We start from the raw sequence: 25,536 nt of genomic DNA, 5'->3' as shown, positions 1-25,536 counted from the left end.
GAAGGAGCTCAAAGAATATGGGAAAAAGGAAGGAAATTAAAAGGTAAGAATGAAATTGATCCAATAGGAAATAATGATTCGATAGAGAGGATCAATAAAGCCAGGAGCAGGTTCTTTGAAAAAAATGATAAAAGATAGAAAAATCGTTAGCAAGACTCATCTAAAAAAAAGAGACAATGATAAAAACCTGTGATCAAAAAGAAAACATCGCTAAAAAGATTCAGAAATATATTTTTTCTAAGAGCAAGAGAGAGAGAGAGAGAGACTACTATAAATAACTTCATGGCCACAACAGTGAAATTTCAGACAGATTGGAAATTTTCCTAGAAAAATGTAACTTGCCAAAACTGATACCAGGAAAAAAGCCAGAAAATCCGAATAGAACCATCACTGCTGAAGATATGGGCTGAGTACAAAAATTGGGTGCCAGTGTTCCACAGAATGGAAAAAGAGGAAAGACTCCCCGGGTCTTTCCATGAAGAACCCCAGAGGAAGAGGGAACCAAGAATAATCACAGGATGAAGGGAATGCCACTGTGACTGCATTTGGTTTTTTCAAAATAGGCACAATAATTGCAATCTACACCCCCGTTTTGTTGAAGGACCTCTCTGACGATAGTTCGTGTGTGTAGTGCCTAAAGTAAGTAGAGTTTATGTAAGTAGATGCAATCAGAATCAACAGGTTCCTCATGCATTCTGTGTAGAGTATCCATGGAACCTTTCTGTCAAGGGTAAATGTTTAGTAGCCTTAGGAAAAGAGACATCAAAACCGTATCCACACACAAAAGAATGAAGTTGGACCCCTTTTCAAACACAAAGGTGTTTGTGTTTAGGTGAATCACGCCTAAATGCGAGAGGGAGGACTATGAGACTCTTAGAAGAAAGTATAGGAGTAAATCTTCATGACCTTGGGTTAGGCAACGACCTCTCAGGTATGACATTAAAAATATAAGCAACAAAAGGACAAACGGACACTTTGGACTACAGTAAAGTTAAAAAAAAGTTTTGTGCTTCAAAGGACACTCTTAAGAGAGTGGAAAGATAACCCAGAACAGGATAAAATGTTTGCAAATCATGTATCTGAAAAGGGTCTTGGATCCAAAATATATAAAGAACTATTGTACATCAACAACAAAAAGACAATGCAATTCAAAAATTGGCAAAGGACTTGGATAGACATTTCTCCAAAGAACATATACAAATGACCTATAAGCAAATGAAAAGAAGCTCACCATCATCAGCCATTGGGGAGATCCAAATCAAAACCACCCTGCGATACCACTTCACATCTATGAGAATGGTTGTAATTAAAAAGTCCAATAATAACAACGATGTGGAGAAGGTAGAACCGTCCCACAATGCTGGTGGGAAAGTAAAATGGTGCCGCCACATAGGAAAACAGCTCCCGAAAAGTTAAATGTAGAGTTACCCTATGACCCAGCAATTCCATGATTAGGTACATATCCAAGAGAAAGGAAAACCCAGGTCCACACAAAAACTTGTATGCAAATGTTCATAGCAGCATTATTCATAACAGCCCCAAAGTGGAAACAACCCAAGTGGCCACAATTAATGAGTAAATACAATGTGGTAACTCCATACCAGGGACTATTATTCAGCCATAAAAAAGAATGAAGGACTGATACATGGTACAACTTGGATGAACCTTGAAAATATGATGTTATGTGAAATAAGCCAGACACAAATGTCACATCTTCCATGAGCCCATTAATACGAAATGTCCTACACTTTCTGTCCTCCGTCCATAGAGACAGAAAGTAGACCAGTGTCTAATGAAAAGAGCAGTGACCACTAAAGGATACAGGGTTTCTTTTTTTTCAGAGTGATGAACATGTTTGAAAATTGATCGTGGTGGTGGGTGCGCAACTCTGTGAATATACTAAAAACCACTGAATCGTACACTTTATTTTTTTCTTTTTTGAGAGAGAGAGAGAGAGCACAAGCCAGGGGGAGGGGCAGAGGAAGAAGTAGACTCCCCACTGAGCAGGGAGCCCGATGCAGGGCTCGGACCCAGGACCCAGGGATCATGACCTGAGCCAAAGGCAGACACTTAACCGACTGAACCACTCAGGTGCCCCTGAATTGTACACTTTAAACGCGTGATTGTATGTGAGTTCTATTTCAACAAAGTGACTAATCATAAACCATATGGAGGGTGTCTGGCAATTGAACACACTGTGTGAAAACTTACGTCTCAGACAAAAAAAAAGTGTGCATTAAATCTCTTGTGAAGCACTAAATGTCAGCCGGGGAGGACAGCTGTCATCAGGCGCAGAGGCCAAGAAAGGTCGTCCTAGACCCGATGTCATCCTCGCTCTTTAACGGACCGCCCCCACCAGGGTCCCTTGGACAGTAGCGACTTCACATGGCACTCGGAAAGTGCCAAGTGCACATTTCATCAAGAATCCAAGGATTGTGAGAAGTCCCCAAGTCCTCCGGTTGATGTTATGGATGAGCAAACTAACCTGGGAAGGGGTTCAAACTTAGCAAGTCTCCAACAAAGCTGAGTCTACAGCCTGTTCCTTCTTCCTCACCTGTCTCTTCCTATAGAACTAAACTCACAGCCTCGGAAGGCTGACCTCTTTTTTTCTCTTTTCTTTTTTTAGTTATTTACAGGTGATTTTTATTTTGAAAGATGACATCAGCAGTAACAGGGACATTCAACAGATATGTTTGGAATCACACTAGGTTCTAAATATGTTTTATGTTCCTGAAAGAAACATGGCATGCCCCTATCCACTGCTTAAACGCAGAGATGTAATTTTATTCACGCGGTGGTATCAACACTATTCGATATGTAGGGCCCTTTCCTCCCTGTTTAAATTGAATTTCATTCTGAAAAGCTGATGTTGAGATGTGTCGACCTATTTTAGTCGGGTTACCTTCTACCTTTGTAAAAACAACACTAATTTCTCTGAATGCCGCTCCAGAGTACTTACCTGGCAGCAGTCTCTGAAAAGTTTCAAAGATCTTAAGAAATGTTTTCACGCTGCCATGCAAACAACAACCCAACTCCTGTTTACGTCTGTGTGACAAAACTAGGCACAGACAGAAGGGGGTCAGGAGGCCACAATTTCTGGAGGGGGGTGGAACCTGGGGGACGAGATGGCATCCAGGTTCCCAGAAGGCAGCGTAAGCCCCTGTTCCCGTAAGAGCAAGGCCCTCATGGGGGCACAAAGACTCAAGGGATGAGCTACCCCATGGTGTCACACGTGGTCTGGGGCCTGTGGCTATTTGTTCCCGTCATATACACCGGTTGGAGTGTGAACTGTTGAAACAGCCCCCCCACTTACCCAGCTGTCTTCACCTCAAACCAGTGTGATTTTGGCCCCCAGAAGTTGCCCTGTGAGTCACTCAACCCATGGAAACCTCACCCCACCCTGACCTCAGGTAAGACAAAGGATGAAGACCCCCGGCCTCTGGCCCCACCCACATCTCTTTCCCCATTTGTTCACCCACCCATTCTGTGGCTGCAACCTCAGGCCAGGGCTGGGGAGGGGCTGGGGAACCAGTGTGGCCCCTGGTTCTCCTCACAAAAGGGGGAACAGGTAACTGTGTCCTGGGGTACGTTGTTTGGGGTCTAGAGCCGGGGCTGGCTGGGAAGCAGGTGTGCATAGGAAGTGGGCCAGGAGGTTAATTTCTCCCCGCTGCCTGGGGAGGGGGGAATGGTCACCCGAGAACCAGACACTGTTCTAAGCACATCACACGTAGTAACCCTCACGTTCTTCACAACACGTAGGGTCTACACTATTATTCTCCCCCTTTTTAGCTGAGGGAACTCAGGCCCAGAGAGGCTAGAGAAGCTTGCCAGGTCACACAGCTAGAGCCTAACTGAGCTAGCCCAAGCCCAGGCGGCGGGCTCTAAGCCTCATGGTGAGCTCCTATGCTATGCCACCTCCTAGGCCTCACACACATGATGCTGTAGATAGAAGCAGGGGGACTGCCCTTGCTGGCCCACTCGTCAACCCCAGAGTTGAACCTCAAAATCCCCAGGCCCCTGTGTGTGCTCCACACAAACCCTCACCTATCAGCCCAGGGCCTCCGTGTCCCAGGCAGCTCTGCTTGTGGGATGAGATTCTGGCCCTCACAGCTTTGCTTCCTGGAGGGCTGTCAGAAGGGCCGGATGGGGAGGTGAAGACAGGATGGGTGCCGGTGGGAGGGGGAGAGCGGAGGGGACCCATGACCACAGCTGGAGGGGCGGGGCAGGAAGCAGAAGTGATGTGCACGGCGGCCTGGGTGATGAGCTGTGTGGTGAGCCCGCCTGGGAGCTGACACCACCATTTCAGGAGCATCTCCTGGGGGGAGAGAATGTCTGCGTAGAGCGTCTCCGCCCAGGACTCCAGGTAGGGAGGAAGGTGGGCGTCGGGGAGGCTGTGAGCCCTTGGGTGGGGACAGAGAGGCCCGGGAGTGGGGCTGCTCCATCCGGAGACGAGCCTGTTGCTGTGACCCATGAGACTGTGTTCTGTCACTGACTTGCTGGGTGGCCTCATGCCTGCTCCGGGCCTCAGCGTCCTCACAGAGAAAGTGGAAACGCTATAGGGCATCGTCTGTAAGGCCGCTTCAGACGCTGACAGGGAAAGCCTTTAAGAAAGCTGGAAACAGGCTCCCTGGAAGATCAGATGATGGAGACCAGGATAGAGATGGAGCTCTGTGCATTAAGGTCATAAACTGTGCTGGCCTCCCAAGTGGGATGACCACAGGGCCTTCTCCTATTTACTTCCCCTGGGGCCTGCATGTCACCTGGAATCCCACCACCCAGTCACTCCTTCGGGTGAGGCGCAGAAGGCCCTGGCTAGAATGCAGGTGTTCCTGCTCTCCACAGCACCCCCGCCCCCCCCGCCGCCGCCGCCCCGGGTCTCAGAGAAGCTGCGGTCCCTGGCAGGCGCTGGAAGGGACAGCCCTCCGAGGAGTCCAGTTTAGGTAGGGGGAGAGTGTGGAGACTCCAGATTATAAACAGGTCCCTGTGAGGCTCCAGAGCCACCTCAAAATTGGGAAGAAGTTTCGAGCCAATGGTTGCCCAACAATAGGCCACAGGTAGCTCGCGGCGCTGCTGGAATTCTGCACAGCATGGCAGAGAATGCCAGAGGAGGCGTGGGCATCCAGAGATCTGGAGAGGGAGCGTGAAGCCCTCCCCACACGGGAGGCAAGGGCAGAGGCACGTGCTCAGCCTCCAGGCTGGAATTCGGGCTGCTGTTCTCCCATGAGGCTCAGAGAGCAGGCCCCAACGGGAAGGTGGGACAATAAGGGCAATGCATTCTTTCTTTCCCAGTTCTGTTAAGGGCTTCATGGGAGACGGGCAGACAGACAGAGAACGAGAGAAGTGGGGTGGGAAAAGCATGGCTTGTTCTGGGGCCCAAAATGATACTCCCCCAGAATCCAGGCTTCTCTAGAGTCCCAGATCCCTCCCCAAACTCGCTCCATCTGCGCTCTGCCCCCTCTTCTGTGTGCAGAGCCCCTTCCCCACCAGCAGCGGCTGTGATCCTGGGGACAAAGCCATCAGTCTGGATCCCCATTAGGCCTTAAATAATGAAATCCTAGCCAGGGGCTCCTCCTGGCTGTGTGACCTCAGGCAAGTCCCTTCTCATCCTTGGGCCCATTTGTACAGGTGGGGGATGGGCCAGGTTTGTAAAGGTCATTGCAGCTCTGACGTTCAGTGACTTACGAGGTATCCCATTCCCTCTCCGTTCCATATGCCATGATGGTTCATCCTCCATACCTCTGCCCACAGCTTCCGGAGCCCCGCTGGCCCCCGTCTCCGCAGCTCCATGGGTGCCCGCCTGTTCCTCCAGTGCCTCCTCCTGCTGCTGCTGCCCACGCCCACCCCAGCCCCCTGCCACACAGCCACCCGCAATGAGTGCCGGCGCAACCAAGTGTTTGTGCCCGGCGCGGCACTGGCCGGGGAGGGCGTGGACGTGACCAGCCTCAGGCGCTCGGGCTCCTTCCCCGTGGACACGGAGAGCTTCCTGCGGCCCGATGGCACCTGCACCCTCTGCCAGAACGCCCTGCAGGAGGATGCCCTCCAGCGCCTGCCCCTGGCACTGACCGACTGGCGCTCCCAGGGCTCAGGCTGCCAGCGCCAAGTGGTCAGGGCCAAGGCCAACTCCATCGAGGGCGTGGCCAGGGAGGCGGCCAGCAACATCCGCAATGACTGGCGGCTGGGGCTGGATGTGTCTCCCAAACCCAGCGCCAATGTGCAGGTGACCGTGGCCGGCTCGCACTCCAGCGTGGCCAACTTTGCTGCCCAGAAGACCCACCAGGACCAGTACAGCTTCAGCACTGACTTGGTGGAGTGTCGCTTCTACAGGTGAGCGCTGCAGGTGGGGGTGGAGGAGCTCAGGGAAAGGGCTGGGAAACTGGGCGTGGTCCGGGAGCCCTGGGATGGCAGGGTGGCGACTGGGAGGCTGTGTCCACCAGGAGGATACACAACCCTGGTTCCCGCACACTGGGTGTTGCGGTGCCCTCAGGGCCTCCTCCCCGGGGCCCCCTGAACAGGAAGAGCCCCAGGAGAGAACAGGTGGAGGAGAGGCGAGCAAGGCTGTGCTGAGATCCCCAACATGGTGCCATTCGGATCTACGGAGTGCCCAGTCCCCTCTGTCCTGTGGGCAGGAGACTTCCCATCACTGGGCCTCATTCACCCACTCGACCACGATCATGCCTGTCATGTATCAGGCTCTGTGCTGGGAATTAGGACTATAGGGCTAGACAGCAGCAATCACACCCCTCCCTTCAAGGACCGGGGTCCCACAACCCCAGAAATGCCTGGTCTCCGTGGAGCACCCCAGTCACCCACCCTGATTTCCCCCACAGTGAGACAGGGGGCACCTCCTGCCTAGTGGCCAGAGCTGTCAGGAGCCCGATCTAGGGGACAGACAGACAGGGCCACAGGACCGGGTTCCAAAGCTAGAGGGTCACCATCAGTTTTCTAACTAGAAAATAAAAAGGAAAGAAAAAACTTTACTTTGCAAAGGAAAAGCAGAAATTCAGCATATCTAGGTCACCAGGGAGCAACCTTGGGTTTCCCTGACAGCTCAGTGGTTCAGAGCTTGGGCTTAGAGTCAGGCCACCCGGGTTCAAGTTGTCTTTCTATCACTTGTGACCTTGGGCAACACTGAGGGACGGCTGAATGGGGAAAACTAACCACTACTGGCCCATCTGATGTTTCTCTCCCCTTCCAGTTTTCACTTGGTACACTCTCCCCCACTCCACCCCAACTTCCAGAAGGCCCTCAGCGACCTGCCCCCCAACTTCAACACCTCCACAGAGGCTGACTACATCAGGCTCATCTCCCACTACGGCACCCACTTCATCCGGTCCCTGGAGCTGGGCGGCCGGGTCTCGGCCCTCACTGCCCTGCGCACCTGTGAGTTGGCCCTGAACGGGCTCACAGCCAACGAGGTGGAGGACTGCCTGGCCGTCGAGGCCCAGGTCAGCATCAGTGGCCGCGCCAGCTCTTCATCAGAACTCAAGGCCTGTGAGGAGAAGAAGAAGCAGCACAAGATGGACACCTCCTTCCACCAGTCCTACCAGGAACGCTTTTCCCAAATAGTCGGGGGCCACCACAACTCCGTGGGCGACCTGCTCTTTGGGAACCAGGCCGGGCCGGAGCAGTTCTCAGCCTGGATGAACTCACTGCTGGCCAGACCCGGCCTGGTGGACTACACCCTGGAGCCTCTGCACATGCTCGTGGAGAGCTGGGACCCACGGCGGGAGTCGCTGAGGCGGGCCGTGAGTAAGTACGTGATGGACAGGGCCCGGTGGAAGGACTGCAGCAGGCCCTGCCCCCCGGGGCAGCAGAAGAGCCCCCACAACCCATGCCAGTGTGTGTGCCCCAGCTCGGCGGCCACCAACCAGTTCTGCTGTCCCCGGCAGAGGGGCCTGGCCCACTTGAAGGTGATGAACTTCCAGGCGACAGGCCTGTGGGGAGACCACTTTACTGCTACAGATGCCTATCTGAAAGTCTTCTTTGGAGGCCAGGAGCTGAGAACCAACACGGTGTGGAACAATAACCACCCGAAGTGGGCGACGCAGCTGGACTTCGGGGACGTGCTTCTGTCCACAGGGGGCCCCCTGCGGGTGCAGGTCTGGGACAAAGACAATGGCTGGGACGACGACCTCCTCGGCACCTGTGACCAGAAAGCTCAGTCGGGCTCCCATGAGGTGAAGTGCAACCTGAACCACGGTCACCTGAGATTCTTCTACCACGCCAAGTGCTTGCCTCACCTGGAGGGGGCAACCTGCCTACAGTATGCCCCCCACGGTCTTCTGGGGGCGCCTCCTGGAAACCGGAGTGGGCCAGTGTGGTGAGCGCAGTAGGCCTTGAGAGGACCAGGGGACCTCTGCCTGCACCGAATGGGGTTCTCATGGAGGGAGCCAGGGCCTCTCTTCATATCCCCAGTAGACAGATGGAAAACTGAGGCTTTTTTTTTTTTTTTTTCAATGAAGTGGCTGAATTTCCAGGCCAGCCCTGAAGTCTCCTGTCCCAACTGCCTTAGCTCTCTGATATTCTGGAGCCCTGGAATGAGCTGGGGCTAGGCCACGCCCTCTAGCGCCTGCTACCCGTGCCACAGCCTGGGTCGGGAGCTGGGCAGAAGGCCAGGAGGCCCTTCCTCCCAGACTGCTTGCTATCACTGAAGACCTTCCCTTGCAGCCCTTGCCAGCATGGGGAATTCTTCATCCCATTGGGCCTAACCCTGCCCGTCCCGGCTGCTCTGCTTGCTCTCTCTTCTTCGCCCAGCCAGCTGTGCCCCTCAGCCAAATCCGGGACCGTCTGGACCGGCCTCGTGTGTGCACAGCCTGACGCAGGACTGATACCTGGGCTGTGATGGCCGCCGTCATGGCCATCCCTGTGGCAGAGGAGAGAGCCGGGACCAAACGTGGCCCGAGAGACGGACGTCTACATCAGCAACCCTACCCGGCAGGATGGGGGGCTCACCCCGGAGCAGGCCAGCAACTGGCTTTCCACTTCCGCTAGAAACATGGGCACCCGAAATATTGCACTTCCCTCAAAACTCCTGATTCAAGACCCAGCAGCACAAACCCGGGGAGAAAGGCAACAGACATTCAGCCCTTAGCCCGGTGGCCACAGGGAATGGTAAGGACTATGGTGAGCTGATTTAAGCAGCTCTGGCCCCGCCAGGCATTCCCAGGCAGGAGGGCTTGGCAGGGCTGGGGATTTCTGAAAGTAGCCAGAAACCCCAAATTAACTTCTCTAATTGTTGGCAATGCAGTTCCCTTTGTAAAAATAAAGCTATGTACAAATCACAGAGAACGTGTGTGCAGGCCAAAATCGATCCAGAGCCATCAGCTTGAAAGCTGTCATTTCACCAGAACCCATGTGACGGGCTGAAGAGCTCTCCCCCGTCCCCCACAGTTGGAGGGGAGAAGGCAGCGGCTCCAACTAGGGGGTGACTGAGGCTTCCTGGCCTTGGCATGTAGGGAACCCCAGAGCCTCGGGGTCTGCCCTCAAATGAAATGGTCTTTGTTTCACACGCTTGGACACAGGCCCACGGCGCCGGGTGGCGGGATTCGGGCAGCCTGCTAGAACCAGCAGGATTGGGCCGGGAGGGGCTGCCGTCAGAGGGGCCCCGGGTTGCTGGCCTGGCTTCCTGACTCTCTCCGAAACTCCCTGCAAATTAAGGCCTCTGAGGTTTGTGTGGACCCATACTCTCAAAAGCCCAGCAGTCATGTTACACTGACCCCAAATCCCCAAGGGGGGCGGGGGGCAGGAGAGACTGGCTGGCTCTAAACGGCTGGTTGAAGCCAATGATCTTACACCTTTCCCTTCACAGCCATGCGCACAAACAAGAGCACAAGAGAAATCTTGAAAGGTCATGCAGGCTGCTGTGCTAATTGAAAATAAACATGGGTGTGGGCCGTAGCCCTCTGGGAAAGCAGGCCTGGCTCAGGGGACTGCTCTGACCAAAGAGGGGAGCCTTGTTTCAGTGCCCATGGGATCAGTGACCTCCAGCAATCGCTTTGTTCCCTGGGCCTTGGTTTCCCCGGAAGGATTACTCTTCATTTTTCTCCCTTCTCAGGACTGTTTAGTAGAAGGGGGCCACAAGCCTTTCTAGAAGGTCAGTGTTCCATAAAGGGTACTGAAAGGTCATCTCGTTACCCCTCCTGGTGTTCCATCTAGGGTAGCTGGGACCCGGAGGATGTAGCTGTGGTTGCAAAAGTTACCGGCATAGCCAGGGCTCCGAGTCCTGCGCACGGCGCTCCGAGCCCCAGTCTTGGGAGAGATCAACAAGGCTCTAGAAAAAAGGGCCCTTGGGCGAAAAGGTGTGGGGTGGGCAGGGAGGAGGAATGGGCCGACCGTGTTGAGGGGCAGCTCGCCCTCAGCCCCAATTCGAGATCCGGTGTGACATTTCCCCGTCCAACCCACACAGACTGGAAGACTGTCAGCCTGAGGCCCCTCGTTTGCTCGGGGAGTTCCGTGCTGGGCCAGATGGCTTCCATCGGCCCTCCTCAGGTTCTGTCCTCACCGGCCCCACCCTGCTCTGGCCCGGGAGGCTGATCTGTCCGCACCCATCTCTAGCGGGCAAGAGATCGGGGGCTTGGGGAGGTTGGTGGGAATTTCAGAGACTAGAGCTTTTGCTCCCCTCCGGTCTCTCAGCGAGGTGTCCGTGTCCAGCTGGGTCACTGCTCTTCCCAGGGGGCTTCTGCCTGTCTCTGGGCGACTGCCCCCCTCTGTCACCCCTTCAGACCCGGGGATGGTAGCAGCTCCGCTATACTAATCCTGAGTTACTGCACTATCCCATGTGTTTCTCTATAACCCCCCTCTGTACACAGGCCTTTTAGAAACAACCCTCCCTGAAATTATTACAATTTGAATTTGCCACTGGCTTCTCCATGGCCTGAATGTTTGTGTCCCCTCCAAAGTCACAGGCTGAAATAGTAGCCCCCAAGGTGACTGCCTCAGGAGGGGGGTGCTGTGGGAGGGCACGTGAGCAGGATTAGTGCGGTCGTAAAAGAGGCCCCAGAGAGATTCCAGGCCCCTTCCACCGTTGGAGCACCCATGGGAAGCTGCTCTCTACAAACAGAAAACAGGCCCACTGAATCCACCAACCTTGACCTGGGACTTCCAGACTCCAGAGCTGAGAGGAATGTATTTCTCCCGTGTGTAAGCCACCTGGTCTGTGGTATTTTGTTATAACAGCCCCAACGAGCCGATAGGGGCCCCGATGACACACCACCTATGAGTCCTGGTGGAAAGCAGAGACCCCCCCCCGCCCAGCAGCTGGAAGTGCCCCACTCCTTGGCTTCCCCGTCCTGCCCTGCCACTAGGAAAGGACATGTGATGGGGTCTGTCCGCAGGAGGCACCTGCCCCAGGTATGGGGTCCCTTCAGGAGCAGAGGTGAGCCCAAGTTTCGAGGATAGGTGATTTATGGGAGAAGCAATCCCAGAAAGCCCAGCAGGGGAGAGGACAAGTGAGCCAGGGAAGGGACGGTGACCCACCATTCAGCAAGTCACCACCGTGGGCCCCCAGAGCCAACGAAGAACACGTACCTCAGGGTTATCCCAGCTCCGCGTGGAGGGAGTTGGGCTGCAGTATAGCACCTCCCATCGGTCATTGGTTAGAGCTACATTCTTTTTCTACTGAGTTTATCCAGACTTGGCTTCTCTTTCTGGCAAATAAAAACCCTGGCTTGATGACACCGTCCCATCTTCTCCTTCACTACTTCAACACTCCCGTCCCCTTTCCCAACCATCCTTCCACCCCCATCTGTCCTTAGAAGCTGTTCGCGTGTCCCCAGCACTCCCCCTCGCCCCCTTCCCAAGCGCCCAGAGCACAGGACGGCTGGGACCACTCACAGGTGCCATCCTTGAGCAGATGGTTCCAGAGCACCTTCTGTAAACCGAGACCCGCAAACTAGCCGTGCAGCCCACCTGCCCTCTGGCGGCCTGTCTGACCGGGAGACAGATGTGGACTTGGAGGAAGGTCCGGGGGCAGGGTGGCATTCAGGCTGGGGGGGGCGGGGGGTCTCGGCTGCATGGCTTTTTCTTCATCCCCCGTCCTAGGTCCAAGTGATCTCTCCTCAGACCTGGGGTTGGCACCAAGGTGCCAACTGGCACAGCCCAGTTTGGGGTTTTTTTTAAAGCAGTTCCCTCACAGCACCTTCATCTCCCTTCAAACCCATTGAGTGATCTCTGGGGTGCGGCCCCGCTGCCCTGGAGGGGGTAGAGGGGGACCTGCTGGAGAACAGGCAGTGTGGGGCTGGGGAGAGCCCTCTGGGAGGCACAGGCGCCCTTGCAGCTTTGGGAGGTGTGCATCCTCTCCACAGTCAGTGTTCCTGATTCCCCCACCCAACCCCGGGCATTTCCACATCCCGACATTTGTGCCCTTCTGCTCATAACCACAGCCTTCCCCGGGACAGCAACATCTCCCGGACATGTCTTCCTGTGGGCTCCTCACGCATCCCGGGGCTCCTGTCTGCTTCTCAGTGTCCCTCCAGCCTACCGTCCCTCGGCCCACTCCGAGCCGGCCCCCGCATCTCTGCCCGAGGGCCTGAGCTAGGCCTGCTCTGCCTGCCCCACGGGGAAGCTAGAAGAGCCAGGGCACAGTGTCCACGCCCCACCCATCCCAGACAGCCTTCGCCCAATGGCCGATGGGAGGTGGGTGGCACATCAGCACTCCAGCTCCTTGCCCGTCGCGGGGGATAACTCTGACGGACAGGTTCTACCCTGATGCCCAGGGTTCCCCAGCAGGGTGAAGCTCCCGTGCCCACAGGGGCGACTTGCTCGAGCACACATGCTCTCTTGGCTGGCCTCCTTCCCAGTCTCAATCCCTCATTCCTCTACGGGTATTTTCTGGAATTACCCGCCCCCCCCCGCCCCCCACAGAAACAACCTGCTTGTGAACCCCTGGCTCAAGGTTTGCTTCTGGAGAAACCAGCTAAGACACACATCTGACTATGTCATTGCCTTGCTTAAGAACTCTTCACTGGTTCCTTGTAGCTCGCGGGACAAAGCTCAGACCCCCTAAGGCGACCCCCTGTGCTGACCTCGCTCTCAGCTCTCTCAGACCCCCACCAAACCCTGCCTCACCGAGCGTACCGGCTCCTCGCTGGCCACGTTCGCTCTTGCCCTTCCCACACGCTGCCTCCCCTTTCTGCAAATTATCTCCACCACCCTAAGTCCTCCTCAGCCTTCAGGCTTCAGCTTCCAAGACAGTTTCCTCCAGGAAGCCTTCCCTGGTTTCCAGGTCAAAGTCACAGCCCACTGTCAGGCCAAGGGCCACTTCTATCTTAGTCAGCGTGGAACCAATAGTCCAGCCCCTGGCCCAAGTCTGCTGCTTGAAAACTACTGGATGGGCGATTAGATGGGAAATGCATAAATGAATGAATGGAACACACCCAAGACTCCTCCACCCTGTGTTTGAACTCTCCCACAGGGAGGGGGCTCATTACCTCAGGAGGTAGCTGTTCTGCCTGTGATGGGCTCTAACCACGAGCTGTCAGGGGACACAGAAACCTGTCTTCTCAGAGCATGCAGCCCTACCAGCGGATCAGGCGCCCTGTGTTATCTACATCTCTGGTCCCGTCTGCGGGCTGACTGACAACCTGACAACCACCGGCTGCCACTCACGCCTCCCTCCGGGAGGCTGCCACAGAGGGAACACGCATGGCCCGGTGCAGGGGCTGGGCCAGCCGCCGCCTCTCTGTCAATGACAATGGAAACGAGAGTCTCTCAGGGACCGGATGGATGGCTCTTCACTCTTACCCACCTCTCACCTGCAATGGCCCCAGGCACGACTGAGTCAGTTCCAGCTGCGGGTAGCTCTTTCTCCGGGCACAGCAGGTGCCCCCTTGACCTGGGCAAATCGTGACCCCGGAAGGGCAGGCCCACCCCCCTAACCTGCTCACGGGATCCCTCTCCACGCCCCCCACCCTGCTGCCTGATGAGGCCTTTTCCAGCTAAGGCTTCCGTAGCCCGAGCGGCCACACACACAGGCAGGGCCAGACTGAGCATCTGCCTGGCATCATACAGTGCAGGATGGGGGGGGGGGAGAGTGCATCTGGCTCAGCTGAGATTCTCACCAGGTGGTTAGGGTTAGTGTCACGCACAGAAAGAGATCAACCTCCATCACAGACAGGACCCTCAAGAGCAGCCAAGGACTGACATCCAAGCCAGGCCACAAATGAAATGATCCCGGCCACACAATCACCCAGACTAGCCAGAGACATATCATATGAACCTTGGTTTTGATCCAAGACTGAGTCTCAACCTCAATTAGTTCTCTCTAGTACACTGCAATCACGCAACCCCCCTCCCCTGCAGATCTCGTGGTTCCCAGCTATAAAACAGGGGCTAGAACCCTGATTTCTGCACCGCTTTCCCGCTGGGAGCGGCTAGGCCTTGGCCCTCAGTGGGCATGGCCGGATGGACCCAACACCCGCAGTGTCCCCGGGGAGCACCCCCTGAGCACCACCTCCCCCATGCTTGGAAGAAGCCCGGCCCCGCTTGCCTTCCTCTTTCCAAAGGCCCAGACACACAACCCAGCCTGCCAGACCCCCAACAGCTGCTGTTGTTTTGCGGGCTGTCTTGGAATCTGTGTGCCGCGGGGCTCCCACAGCACATCTGGGCTCACCATGCATCTGCACAACAGCTGGTTCCCAGCTTCCTCTTAAAAGGGCAGTGATGTCAGCTCGTTGGCAGGACACTGGCTTTTCTCCTGGGGAAACCCAAACTCCCTGTGAGACTCAACCATCCTGGAATGAAGCTGACCATCCCCCCCCCACCCCCGCTTTTGTCCGTATTCACAGGAATAGGCCCCTCTGGGACCGGGGACCTTTGCCCAAGGTCCTACTGCCGCCAGCCAAGGCCGCGATGCAGTGGGGACATGGTGCCGTCCGCTCCTGCCCCTCTCCCACGGGAATGCGGCACTTGGGGTGATTTCATTCTGTAAAGCATTTCTCCAAGCCGGAGGAATTGAGAGACTTGCTGCCCTTCCTTGCCTCTTCCCTTCCATTCTTTCCCCCTCACCACCACCACAGAGGAAACGCTAATAGACAGCATTTCTGGAACACTGACTGTAGCGTTCGAAGGAGCAGACCTGTGCTGATGCATTTAATCTGCCCAGCAGCCTAGGAGCGGGGTAGACTTAGCCCCACTTTAGAAATGACGTCTCCCAGAAAGCGGAGGGCCTTCCCCCACTTCATTCCGAACCTTCTCCGCTCGTGCCACCGTCGGACTCCCCAGATGTTGAGAGCCCAGTTCGCACTCCCCTTCCTAGTCTTCAGAACCATCTCCATGCCTCAGAGCAGCTGAAGGGGATCCACTTTAGGGGGGTGCTCGCAGGGGGGAGGAATCTCTCTATGCCACCGCTCGCTTTTTAGAAATGTCATAAAATATACCTAGCATGTTTATCACTTTAACCATTTGTAAGTGCACATAGTTCAGTGGCTTTAAATACATTCCCAATGTTGTGTAAGCCTCACCCCTCTCTACGCTTGGAAATTTTCCAGCATCTCCAACAAAAACTCTGTACCCAGTGAACAGTAACTCCCTCTCCGTCCTCCCCCCAGCCTCGTAACCCCTATTCTACTTTCTGTCTCTACAAATTTGCCTGTTCTAGGTGCCTCGTACAAACAGGATCCTACAGTTGTCTTCTGTGCCTGGCTTCTCTTGCTAAGCACGGTGTTTCCAGGATCCATCCACATTACAGCACGTGTCAGGACTTTGTTCCTTTTATAGCTGAATGATATTCCCTCCTATGTATGTATCATTTTGTTTATCCAGTCGTCAGTCCACGGACACTTGGGTTGTTTCCACTTTTTGAACCATTGTGAACAATACTGCTATGAACACTGGGGTACAAGTACCTGTTTGAGTCCCTGTTTTCACTTCTTTGGATATATACCGAGCGGTGGGATTGCTGGGTCACGTGGTTGTTCTAGGTTTAACCTTTTAAGAAACCACCAAATTGTTTCCACAGCCTGCCACTAGCTTCTTCGTCACTCTCTGCCCTCACCTTCCTGTGTTCAAATCAGGACTTGAACCCAGATCCAGCTCAGCCGTCCAGCCACAGGGAAACCATCCTCACACTCATGGCAGGACCATGGCAACTCCAAGCCTTCCTGGGGGTCAAGGGCCCAGCCTTGCCCACCACTCTGCCATCCCCTACAGAGCACGGGGCCCACCAGGCAGGGGCAGGGGGAGAAAGCTGAATGAGTGGGCACCTATTCCTGGGTGGCGAGATTCTCTTGCCTAGTATGCTAAGTCGCTCTGTATTATCATAACTGGTTCCACAGCCCCTCGCACGCGCCTGGCATATAGCAGGTACTCAATAAACACTGGTGAGTGAATCCATGTTGACGTGCATCTCTGCCCCCAAAGGACTATGAGCAGGGGGGTGGCTGAGACAGCGAGCATGGAGCCCAGCTCCTGAGAAGGCAGGCACAGAATGCTGCACCTGAGCTGGGCTAGCGGAAACGCCGTGAGGTCCTCCATCCTTACCTTCTGGGAGAAGCAGGCTCCCCACTGCCCCACGGTGGCGTGTGGAGCTGATATATTTGGAGAAAGGGACCCACCAGAGCCAGCCAAGGTGCCCCTGGCCTCAGGCATAGGTGCACAGAGGTACAAACGCCTAGTAAGATGCCAAGGTGCGGATGGGACTCTAGGGGTTTCTGTTTTTACCTTTATGTACCATGTCTCAAGTGCCCGCTATGCGGCAGGCCCTGTGTAAATATGCATCATATTATTTTGTTTTCCTAAGAGCCCCACTTCACAGATAAGGAAACTGAAGCTAAGGAAGGTGTGGTAACTTGTCCACGATGCTGGGAAGGGTGAGGTTTGAACCAGGGACGGTGCTGCCAGTGGTCCAGAGTACATGTCCTGTACCTGCGCCCAGGCCTACCCTCCCAGTCTGCCTTCCCTGGGCATCAGCCCCTCGGCTGCCGCGGACCTGAGGCGGTGCCCACCCCCCTAAATCTCTCCTTTGCTCCCATCGGTTCTGGCTTTCCCTCTGGCTCCCCATTCCCTCTGCCCTGGTCCATCCTGCACTGCAAGGTTCTCTAAGACCCTGGCCACCCCCTCTGCTCTCCTTGGCATTTGTAAATGATTCCTACAGGCTACAGAGCGCTCTCCAGGCGCCAGAACTAGGGGCACTCCCTGAGCCATACCCTCTGGACCAGAAGAGGGTAGGGAAGGCTGGATTGGGAATTCCAGGAAGCTTAAAGGAATAGCAGGGAGCACGCATTTGCTGAGCATCTCTCTGGGTGGGGCCCGGTGTTAGGCATGCGGACCCTCCTTCTCTCTGTCACTTTGACCTCCTCCGCCGGTAGGCAAGGACCCCGCAGGCAGGATAGGACAAGCGCTGGTTCGAGGCCTTGCAGACTGGCCCGGGAAGCTCACTCCCTTCCTTCCGGATGGCCGCCCGATCCCCCACAGGGGACTGGAAAGGAAGCAGCCAGTCGCTGGAGGCAGCTCAGGGGAGGGCCCTGGGGACGGGACTCCAGCCTGGCCAGAACCTCCCTTCCCACCCCTGAAAGAGCAAAGCTGGGCAGAGAAGTAGAAAAGCCTGTGTTTAACTGGAGCCAGCAGTCTAAACAAAAACATCTGTTCGTGATTTCAAAAACAAAACAAAAATACGGTTTGCAGAACCAATTCACATGTCAAATGAGATGGCAGGGAATTCTAGAACTTTGTGAAGAACCCAAAGTGCTTTCAAGTCCTTTGGAAACCATTTAAACTGTGCAAATGTGCTTATTAAGCAAACCGTGCAAATTGGCTTATAAACTCTGAGTAACACCTTGTGACTCCGATCTGGTACCTACTGGAGAAGCAGGTGCTACAGGGACCCAGCCCAGGCACACGGGAGCTTATTCTTGGCTAGCATCCGTAGCATATCTAAAAATGATACTAGGGCTTTCCTTGAAAAGCTTCAGTGATATAGACCATCTGGTCGTTTCTTCCTTCCCTAATTATGTCCCCCACCTATTTCTAAAAAACATTTATTGTCTTCGTCGTATAGCAAGACTGGGCAAAAGGGCCTTTATGCTTGCCATCGGGAGCAAGGAGCATTCCCCAAGCCCTCCTGGACCAGTTGTGTGTAGTGGGCTCTGCCTTTACTTGCTAAGTGACCTTGAGCAACTGCCTTCTCCGGCAAGTACCCAGCCGCTCATGCATCACCTGGCCAGACTAACAGCTAAATCACACGTGTGCTTCGGCTGGAAAGGACCTCACCTGGAAGCAGCTACAAACAAGCCACGTACAGCAGCATCGGAAAGGGGCCCTGCTCATGGGTGAGGGCCTGTCCTGCTGCTGATCCCACAGACAGGTGGGGACCTCAAAGAGGGTCTCTGGGGCAGGGGAGCATCATGCACTCCATTTTAGAGATGCAGAAAGAGAGGCTGGGGCAATGTATCAGGCACATATTCGGTGCCCAACAGTGCCCATTGGCTCAGGACTCACTCATGGAGACTCTGCCCACTTATGGGGACATAAGGGCCCCCGTCCGCAGCCCACGGCTCTCACCTCCCCTCCCAGAAACCCATTCCTGGGGCGGGGTGGGGGGGCAACTTTCCTCCTCAGCAAAGCTTCCCTAGAAAAATCTCTGTGTAAAGCCAGGTCCCCCTGCTTGTCCTCAGCCAAGGAGAGAAGGGGCCCAGCGGGGGAGACCGCCAGCCAGTGTGCTGACGCTGGCCTGACCGGGAATCCAAGGCAGGAGGGACAAGGGCCTGTCTAGACTGCAGCAGCCTCGCGCAGGAGGGAGGGAGGGACCCAGGCAACCAGAAGGGGGGCTCATCACGTATGGCCAGCACCTCCTCTCCCCGCACTTTCCTGCCCCCCTCCCCCACCAGGGTTGCCCTTCCAAGAAGGTTAGGGGCAGCAGGTTTCTTTAGCCACTTGGAGCCTGCATTCTTCAGATTCTCCCTCAAAACCCTTGAGAGGAAATTGAGCCCCAGGGACAAGGTCAGAACCTCCCTCTGTGAAAGTCATAAACACACCTGTGTTTTCGTGCCCATCTGGAAAGCCCAGGAAAGCACCACTGGCACCCGCCATGCAGGAAACACCCCCCAGGAACTCAGCAGAGCCCGTGTTCAGCCAGCTCCGGCAGGTGCTTTTCAGAACCGTCTGCAGCTTCTAGGACACAAGCCCTAAGCAGATGCTTCTCTGCATGGAAGGTGCAGAGCAAGGCTTCCAAAGGCAGGTCCACACTGACATTTTCCGTCAAGGACAAAGGAGCAAAATAAGAACAGAGACAGCGTGTTACAGCCGCCCCTTTATCTACTAGAGGACCTGTCACTGTGCCCCACCCCAAGAATTTGTCCTTGGTTTGGGAGGTTAAAATGTCCTTTTATGATATGATAGTGTTGTGACAGTGGTGAATTTCTTTTTAATGGGCTTACTTTGCAAAATTTTGCATCCTAATATTCTTTTGAAAGTTCTCTTGTCACCGCACTGAAAATGTTGGGGAACCAGTGGAGAGAACACAAAAGGGAGGCCCCCTACACTTTGGGGGGGGTCACAGTTTTTGTGTTTGCTTTGAGAGCCTGATGTAAACTCTGGACCCTCTCCTGAGAAAAGTGTATAAACACACTTTTACATGCAACCTCAAACCTCGGAAGCCCTGAAACTCTCAGTGAAGGAGAAAGGAGGAAAGTTCCATCAGCACGTGCCTGGTTAGGCACCCACAGACTCAAGGAGGTTCTTAGGAAATGCGGTTTCTTTGGGGCTTCAGGCTGTGGGTTAGTGATTGGTATCAATTTAGATGCTCCAGTGGATCTGGAAAAGAAGGGAAAAGAAAGGGGCGCCTGGGTGGCTCAGTTGGTTGAGCGACTGCCTTCAGCTCAGGTCATGATCCTGGAGTCCCGGGATCGAGTCCCGCATCGGGCTCCCTGCTCAGCGGGGAGTCTGCTTCTCCCTCTGACCCTCCCCCCTCTCATGTGCTCTCTCTCTCTCTCATTCTCTCTCTCAAATAAATAAATAAAATTAAAAAAAAAAAAAAAGAAGGGAAAAGAAAGAACCCTGGGCAGGGAGTCAGCATGCTGGCTGTGCCTTGGCTCCCTGCACGACCTTGGCTAAGGCATGGCCCTCCAGCCTCAGATCCCCCATCTGCTACGTGAAGAGGTCCGTTGTGAAGTACAAGCTCCCTCAGAGACCATATTCCAGTAGTGAAGGGATTTCCAGTAGTGAGTTCCAATAGTCAGAAAATATTCGCCGAAGTTTCATTCATTCTTTCTTTCAAAAAGAAGAGTTACTACACCTGCAACTTGCTAGGTCTTGGATAATTGGAAATGCATCAGCCACAGTCCCCAGCCCCAGGTAGCCTCCAGTCTGTGGAGGAAGCAGCAGTCAACTGTTACCAGCAGGCACTCTGAGGGCAGCTTGATGACGTCAGTCCCAGCTCCCTCGGGGATGCGCGTGGAGCCTTGGGCAAATGGTGAAACCTCTCTTAGTCTGCAAATTAAAAACGGAACCCCCTGCCTCAACCTGACCTGCGAGGCTTTGGTGAAAGAATATGCACAGCGCCCTGATCTGAGGTGCGGAAGCCACCACAGGCTCCCCATCGGTGACCGTCCCCTTCTACCTGGCCTCACAAACACCAATCGCCCTGCGAAGTCCTGAAGCATCAGACGCTGCTGGTCACCTCCCATGTGCCGAGCCCTTCCAGACCCCGGGGTCTGGAAGGAGACAGGAGCCCAATCTCACACGGCCCTTCCCTTAAGCAGTTCACGTGTTAGCGGGGGACAGAGACAAGGGCACACACAATAGCACTTGCACAGAGTCACTAGACCCAAGTTGCCTGGTGTCCTCCTTGAGCTGTCCTGGAGCTACTGGAGGGACGGTGTCCATGCAGGGCCTGGAAGAGGGCTGTGCTGGTTATTCTCTGCTCCTCTCTCCCCCCACTCCCCATCTCTGGACCCCGGTCCCCTAGACCATGGTGCTGGGACCTACTCCAGTCAAAGGGAGGCACTGACAGATCAGCGGATGAGAGGAGAGAGAGGTCGGGCCTCTCCCCTACCTCCACCAGCCCTGTGCTCCGTGATGTTGCTCGGGTCATGGCTGTTCCAACAACTCAGTTCCTGGCAGATGGTCCCCAACACCCCCTGAAGATACGTGTAGTGGGCTCAGGGAGGGCTACGCTGTCCCTTGCTCCTTCGGGTCCATGGGCGGTTACCACTCGCCCCTGTACTAGGTCCGGGGCGCCCCACCAGTCCTAGCTGGTCCCATTCACCCGGCCCCCGCCTCTGCAAATGGTCCTCACATTCGGTTCCCATCACAATCCAAGCTAAGGCTGCCGTTCATTCTCTGCCGGGACCCTAACTGTCGCAGGGCCCAGCACACAGTGTAAACTATTTGTATGTAAAAATTAAGATTAGGGGCACCTGGGTGGCTCAGTCGGTTGAGCATCCGCCTTCGGCTCAGGTCATGATCCCAGGGTCCCGGGATCGAGCCCCGCATCGGGCTCCCTGCTCAGCGGGGATTCTACTTCTCCCTCTGCCCCTCCCCCTGCTTGTACTCGCTCTCTCTCAAATAAACTTTAAAAATCTTAAAAATTAAGATTAAAGATATGCTCTGATTTCCCTTTTCCAACCCAAAGTCCCTCAAATATCATAAAAAGTGTATAGCTTTAAAATTCTATGCCAGTTCTGAAAAAGAGGTCGGAAACTGTGATGAGTCCCTGAGAGACAGAAGACCAGTGGGATGGGCCAGGCAGGGGGCTTGGCAGCCCACAAGCCGTGTAGGTAAACGCCCTCTGTGAGAGGCGGAACCCGTTTTCAGGAAGCTTTGGCTCAGAGATGCCAACCCAGGGAGGAGGAGGAAGCCTGGGCCCCCATTGTGGCATGGCTTGGAGCATTCCAGCAGAGGCAGCTGGAGAGTCTGACTCTCCCTGGGCCCCCTAAGGAGCCTGGGTCAAGTCAAGGTAGCAGGAGAGGGTTCCCTCAGTAGCAGCAGGGAGTGGGGCACTTCGGGCAGCACCCTGGGGCCGATATACACCTGGCACAAGGGGGCACCCCTGCCGGAAGGTCAGCCACTGGCCCACACGGGCATCAGCATGTCCCATCCCTCCCCCGGAGCTGCCAGCTCAGGCTGCACCGAGTAGGCACAGACCTTACAAACAGGATAGTCTGAAATCTCAAGACAAAGATGAGTGCACAACCCAAACTCACCAACCACGGACGAAAACCAACAACACAAAAGACAAGCCCCCCACTCACTAAAGAACTAACGTCCAAGGAAACAGGGCTAACTGAGTCGGCCCTCAAATAAGAAGATCTTCAAAGAGATTGAGGCTTATTCAACCCAAAAAAGAATGAAATGGAAATCTGAAACATATAAAATGTGACTGGGGGTGGGGTTTGGAACAGATCCACTACATACTTATCAGAACGGCTAAAGTTAAAGAGACTGCCAATACCAAGTGTTGGTAAAGATGTAGAGGCACTGGAACCCGCACACTGTTTGGAAAAGAGCTTGGCAATTTCTTAAACAGTTCAACATACACCTCACGTGTAAGTCACTCTCCTCCTAGGTATCTAGCAAAAGAAATGAAAGTTTATGCCCAGGGGTGCCTGCCTTCGGCCCAGGTCATGATCTCAGGGTCCCGGGATCGAGCCCCACATCAGGCTCCCCGCTCAGCGGGGAGTCTGCTTCTCCCTCCCCCTGGCTTGTGCTCTCTCATGCTCTCTCTCAAATGAATAAATAAAATATTTTTTAAATAAATAAATAAATAAAATAGTTATAAGACCAGATAGACTGGATGAAAGAATTGGCTCTACATCTAGCTACCTAAGAATTAAACAGATTGTATTAAACATTTATGCCTATTAATTTAAGAAAGACAACCTGGTAGAAAAATAAACCCATAAGAGAATAAATCCAAAGGGTCAATAAACATACGAAAAGATGTTCCATCTCAGTAGTAATTGGAAAAGTCATATTAAGATAAAAATAAGACTACATTTTTTTTCCTCATCAGATTGGAAAAAGGTAAAAAGACTGGTGACCTCAAATGTCAGAGTGAGAAGGGGGAAGTGGGTATTGTTATAAACCGTTGGTGTTTAATTCAGCCCAGAAGACGGCCTCACCTAGTTCAAAGAAAGAATGACAAGAATGACAGTTACTTTGGGAGTGCGTAGACACGCTGTCCCATAGGCTTTGTGCATGGGTGACGTGAGGAGACGGTAGGAAAAGGAAAGAATCCACTAAGAGGAGGTATGAAGTCAAATTTGAAAGGCCCAGGTCTTAGAAAATATGTCACTATGACTCATGGGAAACAAGCATTTCTTGTGGGTGTTGAGGGGAACCTCTTGAAAGCACGTAGGGTTTTGAACAGCATCGAGTCCGAGAACCACAAGACCTTGAGGGAGGGTTTTCAAAGAAATCATTCCGTCCCCCTCAACCCCACCACCACCCAAGCAGAGAGAGCTAGGGCACTCTTCCAGAAGGATTCTGAACCTTGGAAATGTCAAAGAGGATCCCAGTATTGCTGGCTCCAGCAATGAAATGAGCAAGGGCTTGGAGTCACTCTCCAGGCCTCAGTGTCCCTATCTATAAAATGGGGCCATAATACTGCCCCGTGGTATTGTTGGGCTGTTGAATGGGATGAGGACAATAAACAAAGCCAAATACAGCCCCTGACAAAGTAAGCACTCTCATACAGAACATAATAAAATAAGCACAGGCTATTGATCTGAGAACCGCTTGGCTACAGTGTGGACTGAGGGCATAGAAGGGTGGAGAGGACAGGCTCTAAGGGAACGTGTGTGTCTGATGACATTTTACAGCTAAAAATAATGCAACGTACGTGGGAAAGCAAGCGTTACCATCTTTACAAATCGAGACGGAAAAGACAAGAAGAAAGTCAACAAAGAACACACAGACAGTTCATAAAAGAGAAAATACAAATGGCCGATAAACATGAAATAAAGTTCAACCTTACTATCAATTTCAAAGAAATACAAAATTAACCAAGTATGAGATCTATTTTGAGCCACAAAATGGCAAGAACTTTTTAAAAATGTAACAGGCAGTGCTGGCTAGAGAGAAGAGCACACTCAGGCATGAACTGCTCTTCAGGACTGCAAGGGGGACGTTTCTAGAGCACACACTCTGGAGGTGCGGTTCAAAGACCTTGCAAGTGGGGATTCCCTTTATTTAGAAAACAATCAGAGGTTCTCACCGCCATATGCACATCTGGGGGTATCAACTCCTTTTGTCCCCCCGTCTTTTCCACCCCTCTATCCACAGGTAAGCGTGAACAACGGTGTCCTGGCCGCGGTCCACAGTCCACAGGACCAGCGGCCCCTCCCTTGAGACGGAGGGCAGGGCAATGAAGAACAGGTGGAGCTGGAGACAGGGGGTCATTTTCCCCCGAGCAGTGCCAGAGAAGGTGGACCTTCCCCAGGAAGCAGGACAAAGTAGCTGCTCAGAGAGGCCAAGACAAGAGTGAGGGGGTGTCATCCAGGTCCTCAGAGTGACGGACACCAAGATGGGATTAGATGTATGAGAGATTTATTTGGGGAACCCACCGTGAAGGAGGAAGGGGGAGGCGGCAGAAGGCAGGGAGGGCCTTCAGACCATGATGCAGGCTGATAGTTGGGGAAAGAGAGAGAGGGAAGGAAGGGCCCCCCATGGCCGTGTGGCTTGAGGAGCTCTGGGGCCGAGCATGGTGGGGAAGACCCACGGTAAGCTGCCAGTTGGGAGAGACACTGCAATGGGCAGGAAGTGCCCAGCTCTAGTGGCCCCTGAAGCTTCCTGACCCAACGCAGCTGTCTCCTGGGCCACCCAGAGGCAGGGAAATTTTCTGGAAGCAGGGTTGTCTGCCCTAATCCAACTGCAACAAACTTAATCGCCCTCCAGTCAGCTCCCCAGGGCTCCGCCGCTGCTGGCTTCCTCTGGGACACCACCAAGTCAGCCCTTCCCAAGGCCTCTCCCTGGCCTGCTACCCACCACCCCCAATGCCGCGCTGCCCTGCACCTGCTCTGGGTGTTAGAGAAGTCAGCATGGCTTTCCTAAGAAAACAGCTGTGTGAGACACTGAGGAGTGCCTTCGTCCCTCATACTGGCTCCTCTAGGAGGGAAGAGACGTGGATGAGCTCTGCCTCCTGGACACTCTGGCCTCCAACTCCCTGCCATTACTCGCCTACTGGCTCAAGCTTCCCTGACTTTCAGGGAGCCTCCGGTGGGTCCCTGTCACTACTTTGGTGACACCTCCGCTGGACTCCTTTGCTCCGGGTCTTAGAATAACAAGCTTATCAGAACAAAGACGATTCCTGCGGGAATTCCTGCCGAAAGTAGGGCACAGCACTGGGCACCCGACCTTAACTTTGATCTTTCTCTACAAAATAAGTATTTTAATCTCCTTTACAGTTGAGGAACTGGAGACTCAGACAAGGTGAGTCACCCACGATCTCAACGGCCAGGGGACACATGCTGAAACCATTCTTGCCGCCGGAGCAGAGAGGGGTGTGTGTCTCAGCTGTGGCCAGACAAATGGGCAGGGAATGCCACAGCCAGGGACAGCACTGCCAGGAGAAAGGCCCAGCCGTCATGGGCTTCTCTAGTGACA

General features: G+C 54.1%; 2 protein-coding genes across 3 annotated transcripts in view; one reads left to right on the top strand and one right to left on the bottom strand.

The window, feature by feature from the left end:
- Positions 1–25,536, bottom strand: part of PALD1 (phosphatase domain containing paladin 1) — a 103,710-nt gene that overhangs the window by 25,930 nt on the left and 52,244 nt on the right. Inside the window, exon 22 of one of the 2 annotated variants that reach the window (XM_027592592.2) lies at positions 19,336–19,746. The exons of the other annotated variant lie outside the window; for it this stretch is intronic. Coding sequence (XP_027448393.1) covers positions 19,729–19,746 — 18 coding nt within the window. The 3' untranslated portion in view covers positions 19,336–19,728. Of the gene's footprint in view, positions 1–19,335; positions 19,747–25,536 lie in introns of those variants that run through there. 2 annotated transcript variants of the gene reach the window in all.
- PRF1 (perforin 1) lies at positions 4,231–9,288 on the top strand. The gene is made up of 3 exons (XM_027592618.2): positions 4,231–4,363; positions 5,749–6,324; positions 7,196–9,288. Exons 2-3 carry the CDS (start codon positions 5,786–5,788, stop codon positions 8,322–8,324), a joined length of 1,668 nt encoding a protein of 555 aa, XP_027448419.1. The 5' UTR covers positions 4,231–4,363; positions 5,749–5,785; the 3' UTR covers positions 8,325–9,288.

This window comes from Zalophus californianus, chromosome 15 (assembly GCF_009762305.2).
Source record: "Zalophus californianus isolate mZalCal1 chromosome 15, mZalCal1.pri.v2, whole genome shotgun sequence".
NCBI lineage: Eukaryota > Metazoa > Chordata > Mammalia > Carnivora > Otariidae > Zalophus > Zalophus californianus.
This window is presented reverse-complemented; position numbering and strand designations above follow the sequence as displayed.

Coding starts and splice junctions, on each gene's coding strand:
- PRF1 (XM_027592618.2), top strand. CDS start 5,786: ATGGGTGCCCGCCTGTTCCTCCAGTGCCTCCTCCTGCTGCTGCTGCCC. Junction 6,325..7,195: donor GTGGAGTGTCGCTTCTACAG/GTGAGCGCTGCA, acceptor CTCCCCTTCCAG/TTTTCACTTGGTACACTCTC.